At 35.2% G+C, this 12730-nt stretch overlaps 1 protein-coding gene across 17 annotated transcripts in view; it reads left to right on the top strand.

Annotated features, from left to right (window-relative positions):
• LOC105232234 (kelch-like protein 28) overlaps window positions 1-12730 on the top strand; it is a 39727-nt gene that overhangs the window by 22818 nt on the left and 4179 nt on the right. For 4 of the 17 annotated variants that reach the window (XM_049456364.1, XM_049456369.1, XM_049456370.1 and 1 more), the window contains 3 exons: window positions 24-231; window positions 658-753; window positions 813-1070. In XM_049456364.1, the coding sequence (XP_049312321.1) occupies window positions 24-231; window positions 658-753; window positions 813-1028 (520 nt within the window). In that variant the 3' untranslated portion in view covers window positions 1029-1070. Of the gene's footprint in view, window positions 1-23; window positions 232-657; window positions 754-812; window positions 1071-6961; window positions 7133-7203; window positions 7562-7624; window positions 7994-8066; window positions 8375-8668; window positions 8874-9280; window positions 9377-9442; window positions 9712-12730 lie in introns of those variants that run through there. The other 13 variants (XM_049456378.1, XM_049456379.1, XM_049456373.1 and 10 more) reach the window with 10 other exon arrangements.

Below are 12730 nucleotides of genomic sequence, written 5' to 3'. Positions count from 1 at the left end.
TCATAGCTTTTGTTTATTTCCAGATATACGACTTCCGATGGTTGGGAGTTCGTGAGCAGCTTGATTGTTGGACGATTTGACGTCAGTGCAGTGACTTTCAATGGAAAAATCTACACACTGGGCGGTTATGATACCGTTTTTAACAACTTAAAATCCGTCGAATGCTACAATCCGGATTTGAATACTTGGACTTTTTGCGCGGATATGACAGAGTGCCACTATTATCCAGGTGTAAGTTAGATTAAAAAACATTAATATTAGTAGAACTTAATGAACGTTCGTTATGATTTGTTAGAATGAGAAACAGTCGAAGAACGGTATATGAAGACTTTACTTAAGTGTTTAAATATTAACTTTCGACTCCTTGGATTTCTTTTACTATAAACGGATCTACGTAACCGGAATTCTTACCCTGTCTAGAGTTTTTAAATCTATTTGTGAATGAGATACTACCGCTGCAATAGAAGTCCATTTGATTTCACCGTTGCAAGCCTTCCCTAGAGTTTTCAATACCAGGAAAAGTAGCTCCGCTTCAATATAATATACCAAAATTGTCTAATTGAAAATAGTCACTGATTTATTTAGTCGCCCGCTTAGCTCTATTAAAACTAACAACAACTAAACATACAAAGTTTATTGCTACTTTTTATATTACAGACAGCTGCACATAATGGTCACATCTATGTTGTAGGCGATTGTTTTCGTAGCAGAGCTGTTGAACGTTACGATCCTCAGCAGGACACATGGTCTAAGGTATATTAAGTTGATTTTTGCTTGATCTCAAACTAAATATTCTTGAAAACATTTCACAGATTTGCTCTTTGGAAGTTGGCTTTGGTTGTAAAGCTTGCGTATCGCTAGATAATAAACTATGGACTATTGGTGGCACCTCTAAATCTGGTGATAAGTCATGTGTATCAGTCTATGACGAGGAAAATGACCGTTGGGGACAAAAGGGCTCATCACCGGAAACTGATATTCGTTCCTGTGTTGTTGTGCCTGTAGCCTTACTGACATCAAATGAATAACCAATATTAATAAAAAAAATTGGCCGCAATGTCGACTCATCAGATTTAGATATATCATATAGCAGGACGGGAATTATGAGTGACTTATAGAGTTTGGTTTTTGTTCGCCGAGAGAGGACTTTACTTCTCAATTGCCTACTCAGTCCGAAATAGCACCTGTTGTCAAGAGTAATCCTGCGTTAGATTTTCAGGCTAACATTGTTGGTGGTGTTTATGCTAGTTCCTAAATAGGCGAAATTATCTACAACTTCGAAGTTATGACAGTCAACAGTGACGTGAGAGTCAAGTCGCGAGTGCGACGACTGTTTGTTTGATGACAGGAGATATTTCGTCTTGCCCTCGTTCACTGCCAGACCCATTTGCTTTGCTTTCTTGTCCAGTCTGGGAAAAGCGGAAATAACGATATCAATATCATCGGCATACGCCAGCAGCTGTACACTCTTATAAAAGATTGTACCTTCTCGATTAAGTTCTGCAGCCAAAAACTTGGCCTAGCCCCTAAATAACTAATATCAGGCTGACTTTAGTCTAAATGATTGGTTTCCCTGACTTTGGTTCTTGACAGTTGCAGGAGTATAAAATGTTCGGTTGCACCCGATTTTAGCACGTCCTTACTTGTTCGTTTTATTTTTGTGTGCACACTTCAACTGTCTTCGATTGGCGATTTCTTTGCTCTTTTGTCAAAAAATTTACATGTGAAAGCAACAACAATGTTATCAAGTTGAATTGAAGCAAGAGAGTATGCGGATAGCTCATTGAAGTGGTGTCAGAGAACATAAAACAATGAGTAGGTGCATCGAATTTCGGTGCTGCTCGATTGGACGGCTAAGAGAGCTGAAAAACTTCAACTATATCACTATCAGAAATAAGTAAAAAATGACTGTTTGCATACAAAGGATCGTTCACCAAACAAAAAAATGGAAGCAATTAAACAGAAAATAAAAATGTCAAGGCACATAGCCATAAAATCGAAGAAATTAAGAATGCCTATTCCGGAAATTGACTTTAACAACTGTTTCGAGGATTAGAAAAAATATTGGCGCAAGTGTATTTGGGGCCAGTAGGTATTACTTTGAAGGGGATGACATAGATTTTGAAGAATAAATTAAGAATTTTAAATTTACGAACAAAGTCTTATTAGTTTTTGCTCATAGTTGATTTATTTCAACACGAATTTAGTTACTTTTATTTTCGGTCACTAACTGAAGCATAAAGCGTTGTTTTAATTATTTGATCGTCTCCGGGGGACTTAAGCTAAGTCTTGTAATACTCTTTAAATCTCTCAACAAGGAGCCAGAGAAATATTATTAAGTTATCGCTGTACTTAGTAGCTTAGCTATACAAAAATGCTTTAGCTGCAGTATATATAGCGTGAGAAGCAACGCGAACGAGTTCAGTTTGTTCAAATTGTGCTTTGTGAACAGTGTACTTATATCAGTTGCACGCAATTCAAAGAAAAATTATACTGTACTACAATACATATCCGTAAGTATTAACAAAAACATATCCAGTGTCACATAATTCGCACTCTTGAATAACTTAAAGAATTCATTCTTCGTCAAAACGACGACGAGCGATTAAAATTGGTTTGAAAAGAAGTTTTTTTTTATTTTGTGAGTTTCATAAAATCTGTTTTGTATTCTTACCTAAATACGCACATACATGTACATATCTACATACACAAATGGTCAAAATCATAAGTACAAACGCCCGTGTAGCATTAAATGACTAATAAATTCTCTTTTATTCATGTTTAAAGAGAAATAATACCATATTTAATTTCTTATAATAAAGATATTTGCAATAATAATTGAAATAGGGACTTAAATTTCTAGCAAATAATAAAAATACTAAAAAAAACTGGCTGGACGAAATAATAAGATAACATCACGAATCTGTGAATGAAAAAATGTATTAAGTAGTTTGAGTTTTCTGTCTCCTATTTGATTTTTATTTGCTTCTTTCATCAGTATCTAGTATTTCCGCCGTTAGTTTCAATTCCTTTTGAGATTCGTTTTGGCATACTGGAGATAAGTTTCTGGCACGTATCAATTGAAATCTCATACCAGGTAAAAAAAAAAAATCCCTAACTGATTCTTATTTTGGAACGATTGCTTCCCAATTCGTTGCTTTAGCTCCCCCCCAAAGGTTTTCAATTGGATCCAAGTCGGGAGATTGCTATGGCCATAAGCCATACGAGAACTCCGACCATTGTCCTGGGACCAATCTTTTACCAACCTCGAAGTATGCTTAGGATCATTATCCTGCTGAAATTTCCATATTAGTGTTTTCCAAGATGTCTTTGTATTGCAAAATATTCACGCTGCTTGAAATACGATGAGTATTGGTTCTACACCATACCACGAACAGCAGGCCCAGACCATTGTCACTGCCATCGTGATTAACGATCGTTTTTGTAGACTGTGAATGCTATTCTTTGCCTTTCAGATGACGCACATTCCGTCAGGCATCGTCTCCGAACAAATTAAATATTGTTTCGTCACTCCACAAGATATTGCGCCCACTTTTTCTCACCACTCTTGCCGGATCAATTTGCATGATTTTTCGCAAATTGTAATTTTATCTTTAATTTTTTTCTGCAATTATGGTATTCTTCTGGCTATCCTGCCAGGTAAATTAGCTCGATGTCGCCTTCGTCGAGCCATTCGGGACGATATTATGCTGCCAATATCGGCTGATATTATTCTTGAAGATATGAATGGATTCTTTTTATCAACAGTGACGATACGGTTGTCCGTTGTTGTTGAAGTCCTTTTTGGTCGACCGAGATTTTCCACATTCTTTTAACCCTTGGCATTAGGCACGAAATACAATGAACGGCCTAATGTTTTAGCGATATTCCTAAGGCTTTTGCCTTCTTTTTCAAGGTTTAACACGATTTCCCTTTCCTCCGCAATGCAATACTTTTTTCAACCCATTTATACATTTTTTTAGTTTTAATGCGGAACTATACAATCGAATGAACAAACCGTTAAAATAATCCGTCCGATTTGCTGAAAATCTTAAAATAATTAACCATGTACTTATTATTTTGACCACTTAGAAAAGGAACATCAATAATCAATTGCCACGCTCACTTCAAAGAGGGGATTCAGCATTTTCTTCTCACTGTAAAAGATACTACCATATCGAATTTAATGAAATCAACCCGTAGTTGCATTCGTGGACTTCACCAAACATTCAAAATTCAATCATGACTTCAGCCTAAAGGAATGTACTTATTATTTTCAACATATTTATGTATGTGTATATGTGTATTTATTTTGGTCATGCAAAGCGTTGATAATATGCGGTCGCACTTATCCACTTCCAGAATTATGTGGATATGAAAACAAATGTGAAAGAACAACTTACACATAAATTATATGTGATATGTATGTACACTCATTGTTTCATGTGAAATCTACGTTGACACGGATAACCAAATATACATGCAGGCATAGAAATATTATATGTGTATATATGTACATACTTATATTTCCATATGTACAAGAATTATGCAGAAGAATTAACACTACGAGAAGGGTACCGGAAACGCTCGTGTGATAAGCTCGTTTTAGTTTTTCAACAAATTGGATTGATTGTAGTCATTATTTACGAAATAAATTAGAAATTAATTTTAATCGAGTAAAAAAGAATTTGGCACGTCTGATGAACCGCGCGGTGCTGCTGGTCGAAACGATGACATCATGCGAAACTTTTTGATTTACTCTCATTAAGATTAAGGAATTTTGAGCAGCTGTGCTCAAAGAAGAAGATATGCCAGCTTAAAGTAGCTGACAAAATCAGTGCGAAACGAAATTTGAAGGAACGACACAAATACATGCAATTAAAGTTTTGTTTGCTGTTCTTTGCAAGAAATGCGAGATATTTGCTCTTAAATCGTTAATCATGAAATCATGATATTTTATTATGAGTTATATTATGTCTTAGTTGATGCAGTTTTTTATTTAAAATATAGTTTTTGTTATGTTGTAAGAGTTTTGAAAAATGTTAGTTATTTATCTACATACATACATACGTATACAGTATTGCTTTATAATATGAAAACACGTATTTAGAGTTGTATGAAATGACCAAAAGTAATTTTTAAAATACCCAAGCAATTTTCTTTTCGACTGTTATAAAAAAATGTGAATTTTGACAGCTCTCTCACGAATCAGCAGCGAATGAGTTCAGTTTTCTTTAATTTGTGCTCTGACGAGTGTGCTTACATTTGTATATATATACTATACAAGAAATTGATTCCGATCGTTCAGTTTGTATGGCAGCTATATGCTATAGTTAACCGATCTGAACAATTTCTTCGGTGATTACTCTGTTGCCTGTCAAGATACCCCCTCCAATAGTTAGCAGGTATGAAAAAAATGTTATAGCTTCCCATAGATGTAGTGAATGACCCAATTTATTAATTAAAAACGAACAACTCTGTCCACAATATGAAAACTTGATCTACAGATGTCGTCTTTTACTTTGGCATCGTTTTGTTGAATGCACGTTTACGCCAATTTAAGGTTTGAATATTGGATACTGCGATGGTAGCGCCATCCATCGGTCAAACATTTAAAATTAGCAATTAATTACAAATGAAAAATTAATTCAAAAAAGCACTTTCCAGTGGACCAAATTGTAAATCTAAACCATTCTCGAATCTCCTTGAACATACACACAAAGTTTCATCAAAATCGGTCCATCCCTTTAGGAGCAGTTCAAACACAAACACACGGTCAGAAGATTATATATACTATATGTATATCCGTATGTATTTACAAAAAATTATAATATTGGAGCTGTTAAAATGTCGAAAAGCATTAAGCATGGTATTCTTTTCGATTATTGCTTCTACACTTTATTGTAATAACGGGAATTACACCAACGTTTTGAATACGTCTTTGCGGTTTATGAAAGCTAGTAGAACAACAAAGAATATTTATTTTGCACATACATATATACATACTATGCATTCTGTGCCGAGACTTCATCCGGTCCGACGCAACAGTGGAGAGTGCTTAATAATTGCAGCGCTCAGTGTGTCTAATTTCCAATATTTAGTATATTGGTAAAGCCCCGCATTCGGCGTTTATTAACATTTTGTTACCTACCGCTTACATAACATCGTTTCTAAGACGTTTGCATTTGAAGTTCAACATTTTTAAAAACAATAAATGCGATTTCTCTAAGTTTAACTAATTGTATGTACATACATACATACATATTTAAACTAGTATAACAGCAAGGAAGTGAAATGTGTCGAAATGGTATTTTCATTGTGCGGTTCGTGGGAATTATAGTAAACTCGAATTCGATTCTACTTGAGTAACAAGTTTACTGCTAAAATAATCGATTTTTGAGACACGACCTTTATTTTCAGAAGTCGATCACGAATCGAGTCGGGGCTTTCTATTTTGCAGTTAAGTGACTAATTTTGAAGTTCACCATACGAGCACAACAAACCTCGCCAAAAAAATCTTCTATTAAATTGGATTTATTGTCAATTTATTTATTAAAACGCCACCTAGGGCCTTGTGAATTTATTAAAAAAAAGGAGTATTGCTCTGACTTTAGCCATATATAAAATAAGGGTCTATCATTATAAGGAAGATTGTTATCTGAAACTCAAAACTATGCTACAATATATCTCACAGATTGACCGATTTTTCCTCAAAAAGGGAAAAACCGAAACTGGTAGCACATATTGGGTGTCTGAGAGTTTGCAAACTTGTGGTCCGACTTGGATTTTAATATATTTTTTTTCTGAATTTTAAAAAATATATTTCATCGTCTCAAGGTCCAGTCATTTCAAACATCTCTAGACATACGGCTACACTAAATAACTTGAAAGCAAAGATCGCGAGTTGAATTTACTTATTTAAAGCATTTCACTTAATATTGTAATTTTTTTATTACAAAAGGAAAATTCAGTAACTAATAATGGCCTCAAGTTCTACCCAAACACTTGCTCTTCAGACGGATTCCAGTTCGCCGAACTGCTTCATGGAAAAATTAATGGCGAAAATATTTAGCTTCTACGACGAGCAGTCTCTAATCGATGTGACATTTAAAGTTTCAAACCCAACGGCTCTGTAAGTATTACTTTGTCCTCAGCTTTCATAATACTATATAGATTTATATATTTAAATTTTGGATTGCTCAGTGTACCCGCGCATCGTTTGATACTCGCGGCAGCGAGTCCCTACTTCGAGAAACTTTTCAATGGCGATCAAGGCAATACTCCTATCATCGAGATAAATGATATCGATAGCGATATCTTTGAGCGTCTAATAACATTTTGTTACACAGGCCAGGCGCTGATTACCGTTACCAATGTTGGTGCCATGCTGAAGGCGGCAATCGTGTTGCAATTGGACGAGGCCGTAACCAGGTGTGTGGACTTCCTGATGGCACATATAGATGAATACACATTACACGATGCTTATATGCTTGAGCGAGAAACGCGATGTCAGCTTCTTAAGCGGAAATTCATCGAATACGAAATAAAGAATTTTATGGAGGTGAGTCTAAATATATACGTAGCGGTACTTGTGTAATTGAAATTTTGTTTCTGATAATACCAGATCAGCCAAAGCGATGAGTTTCTGAATTTTGATGTTGAAAGATTGCAACGTATTCTGGAATCTGACAATTTGAATATAACTCGTGAGGAAGATGCCTTCGATGCCATAAACCGTTGGTTCAATTACGACGTTCCTGCGCGCGAAGAACAACTGCCGCTTTTAATAGCTTGTCTCCGGCTTACCCAATTCGATGCGGACTTTCTGTTGACACACATACAGCCACTACCCGGCTGTGAGCTGCTGGCCTTCAAGGCGTTATCATGGATCAGTAAGCCGGAAGCACGAACAAAGATAAACATGCGATTTGCAGAACCACGTGCTGTAATTTGTGAGAAAACATTGCTCGCACTTTGTTGTGTGGAAACATGGGTAAACGCACACTGTGGCTTATATTAAAAAATGATATTCTTTAATTAATGTACGTCCAATATTTTTGGAATAGATGAATCCCACGCTGCTGCAATATAACAAAGCTGAGGATAAGTGGCAGGAATATGCGAGTATAAATTGTGACTACAAATGGTATAGAACTATTTTAAAGGATGATAATATATTATTTACTGGCGGTGAAAAAAAAGATGATGAAACAACATCCAACATCGTCCGCAGCTGGAATATACGGAATAAGACATGGCAAGATTTGCCCGCCATGAAACAAGCAAGACGCTCACACTGCGTTGTTGAATTAAATGGTAAAATCTACGCGATTGGTGGTTTTGATGGGAAAAAGTCTCTGTCGACGGTGGAAAGGTAAATACGTTTAACGAATTACCTGACGATGGCGATCGTGAGCTTTAACAATTAAAGGCTGACTTTAAGTTTAATGGCACTTTAGACTAGATATTTAAAAAGAAGGGAATTCAATGAAATGTTATGATCTGATTGAATCAGACTTTCTAAAACTCCAACCATTTTACATTGTCAACGACTTCTTTAGAATAATTCTAGGTTTTTATTAATAGACTACTCAGCGTGACGAAATGTGACTTTTGACGCTTCAGTTTAGAGATGTGCATTCTTTTCATAGCTTTTGTTTATTTCCAGATATACGACTTCCGATGGTTGGGAGTTCGTGAGCAGCTTAAATGATCGACGATATAACGCCAGTGCAGTGACTTTGAATGGCAAAATCTACATAATGGGCGGGAGAAATTCCGGTGTCCCCTTAAAATCCGTCGAATGCTACAACCCGGATTCGAATACTTGGACTTCTTGCGCGGATATGACAGAATGTCACTGGTTACATGGTGTAAGTTAGATTAATATATAATTATTAATATTAGTAGAACGTTCATCAAGTCCTAATTTGGAAGAAAGAGGAAGAGTCGAAGAAGGGTATATAACGTCTTTACTTAAGTGTTTAAATATTAACATTCGATTCCTTGAATTTCTTTTACGATAGGCGGATCTACGTAACCGGAATTCATATGCTGTCAGAGTATTCCAATTAATTTGTGAATGAGATTGCCGTTACAATAAGAAATTTGATTCACCGTCGCAAGTCTTCCCCAGAGTTTTCAAAACCAAGAAAAGTAGCTCCGCTTCAATAAAAATTACCAAAATTGTCTAACTGAAAATAGTCACTGATTTATTTAGTCGCCCTCTTAGCTTTATTAAAACTATATACAACGTTAATTGCTACTTTTTATATTACAGGTAGCTGTACACAAAGGTCACATTTATGTTGTTGGCTGTTTCTCTGGAAACGGTACAGTTGAACGTTACGATCCTCAGCAGAACACATGGTCTAAGGTATATTAAGTTGATTTTTGCCTATCGCTTGATCTCAAACTAAATATTCTTGAAAACATTTCACAGATTTGCTCTTTGGAAGTTGGTCGTGGTATTATAGCTTGCGCATCGCTAGACAATAAACTATGGGCTATTTTCTTCTCCGTATCTGGTAACAAAATATCTGTATCAGTCTATAACGAGGAAAATGACCGTTGGGAACAAAAGTGCGCATTTCCCGGACATTTTGTTCTTTCCTGTTATGTTGTGCCTGTAGCCTTACTGAAGTAGAAATGAATAACCAATATTAATAAATATATTTTTTGTAATAAATTCTCTTCTAAGAAATAGCAAAATATCTGATTTACTTGCTTTGGAAAACACGGCATATATTTTGTATGCTACACAGGTTTTAGTTAATATCCTCCTACATCTGTATGCTTTCAGAATCAGGACAAGACATACACTTCGCTTCGTTTTGTAATTCTTTCCGGTTTCAAATGAATATTTTCAATATGTTGCAATAACGGAATTTTATTATAGAATTTTTGTATGTATTGCAATATGCAACAAAAATCAATAATACAACAAAATATTTTCGAAATTGTTGAATAAATTAAAAAATTCACTTAAGAAAAATATTGTTGTGCACGGCGTAAATGAAGCGTACAAGTGTTTGAGAAGATATGAAAAAGGATTAACAGAGAGTTGCTCGATTCGAGTTGCCCATGTTAAAGGAATGGATATAAACCGAAAGCAAAGTTGTCGATAATGAGCAATAAAAGTTGTTAGTCTGTACTCAGACTGAGTAAACTCTTCTCTCTTTCTCTCTCGCTTTCTACTTCGCCTCATTTTATGAGCAATCGATCAGAAAACTTCTATTACAGAGAATGAAAAGTTATTGCTTTTGCAGTGGTTTTGAAAAAGGTGAGCGCATTTCACCACAATCAGCATCAGCGGACTTGAAAATATCACAATTGAGCGAAATAATATTGTATTATCAATGCAAGTATTTAGTTAAGTTTATAGATACGCTTTCGAGCAATGAGCAAGCGCTTGCATATTTTATTTACAGACATCCTCTTGCAACAACTATTATACAGCGAATTCATTTTTTTTATAATGCCCCAGTGTATGGTTAGTAATGTTTGAAAGGTATACATATCTTTATGTTACGTATTCATTTACATAGTGATGTGGTCATACCCACACAAAAATACACTCCGTTCAAGTTGTTGCGTATACGACATGGTGTTCTTTGAACGAATTTCAATCTCGCTTCAATATTGAAGTCACATCTTTTGCTTTTGGTTTTAGAGTTGCATAAGGCAAGTTAAAGAACTAATAAATCTAAATAAGGGTTTTCGCTATCACAAAAGAAACTTTTAGGCTCTTGCTGAATATAATCTGAAATATAACTTAAGTAAATATGATAAACACAATGAACATAATTGTAGATGCATATGACTTTTCCAGGAATGTCTTTAGGAAAGAAAATAGACACACTGTTGGCGCTTTCACTGACACTGGGATTCTATCACATCCACCGTGTTTGAAGAAATATTTCCAGTTATAGCTCTAAAGTCTTCGAAGTAAGACTGTGGTATCAAATATATACATAAACCTGAGTTCCGTTTTTCAAAATATTTATTTAGAGTTCAGTTGGTAAGGCTGAAATTCACGAGTGAAATTGTGTTGGTGATTTTGCTGAATCCGCTGCAGGCGACAATGGAATTTACTGTGTGCATTTTAACACCGGAATAATAAATTAGGTCGGACATGAAGAAGTAATTCCATTTTGAAGAAAGGCGTCAACTGATTCGTATCAAAGAATGTTAAACTGTGAAAAATTCTGGTACTAAGTGATTTGCAAGAAATGCAATGTGTTAACACATTGCGATCGGGAAACGAGATGTCTCGCTTTTAATGATTTAGTTGATATGAAACAATACACTCTTGAGACATCAAAACCGACAAAAAATAAAAAACATCCCACAAGAGTGTGTATAGTATGTAAAAAACATGGAGTAAGGAGCGAAACACGATATATGTATGTATGTACATGGAAATTCTGTGAAGTACCGTTACACAAAGGAAGCTGTTTCACCAAATATCATACCAAAAAACAATACTAATAATACTTATGTACAACATCTAAAAATTTCAATACAATATATTAATTAGACAAATAATAACCGCAGTTTTAATTCACACACCGAAATAGTTCGATGCAAAAATCGCCCGATGGCAATGTGTTAAGTAAAAAAGTTCGAAAATTGGGAGTTGAAGACTATTTCTGTCAAAAATAAATATTTTTTTAAATTTGATGTGCTTCATTTAAAAGTCAATTCATTTAGCTATTTATTTAAAAAGACGGTTATACTGTAGGTAAATATTTTACAGTAGACGTGTCATATAGTCTGGCCACTTTGGCATGTAGAAGAAACTCTTAAAAACTGCAATACTCCTTAAACTTTATCAACACAGATAATTTTAGAAAATTTATTTTTATTAATATTTTTTTTTTTTTTTTAGACAAAAGAGTGCTATTTTCTTAAAATTATTGTAGTAGCTGTGCTATAAATGAGAACTGTGGTCAAAATTTCGCTACGAAGTCATGTGATAAAAACATCAATAAAAAACAACAACAACCTAGTTCTCGAAATAGCACAATGCTTCGACATACAACTAGATTTCTACTGAATTAACAACAAAGCATTGTTAGCCACGCCTTGAGCTCGCGAACGAAACGAACTTCTCTGCTTCCACGTACGAATCACATAACGGGAAATCGTTGAGCAGACTTCTTGCGAGCGCAACAATTCACCAATCACAAAGCAGTATGCCTACAGTAGGCTGCAGCATGTTTAGCAATAAGTGGGCAATCATTTTTATGTTTTAAAATTTCAACTAATATTTTTTTTTTGATTCTTCTAAAAAATAAATCACCATAAGTGCGTTTATTCTAGTGATAAAGAACTATTGAAGAATGTTTGCAAACACTCACTTTTGTTAAATTTAGCGCAAGAACGTGTGCGTCTAACATACTGACGGAGAGTGTATGTACATATCTACAAATCGGGCAATAACTTAGGGCACCCTTATTTGCGTAAGAGCTGCCGCTAGCCAGACAGCGCCACCACCAAATTAATTCGATTCGTGCGTATCTGTCAAATAATAAAATACACGAGTACACAGTTATTGAAGCAGCTGTACAACCATAGATAACGCACAACTACATAACTGTTTCCTTAAGAACCTGTGTATTTCAATATTAGACAGCTGTCGCTTGCAGTCTGTCGCGCTCTATGTGTTACGGACGTGAGTCAAGTTGGCAGCGGCGTAAGCAGAGATAATGGCAGCGTTAAAGAGATG

This window comes from Bactrocera dorsalis, chromosome 4, assembly GCF_023373825.1.
Source record: "Bactrocera dorsalis isolate Fly_Bdor chromosome 4, ASM2337382v1, whole genome shotgun sequence".
NCBI classification, from domain to species: domain Eukaryota; kingdom Metazoa; phylum Arthropoda; class Insecta; order Diptera; family Tephritidae; genus Bactrocera; species Bactrocera dorsalis.
Note: the sequence above shows the minus strand (reverse complement) of the source record. Positions and strands in the feature narration are given on the sequence as shown.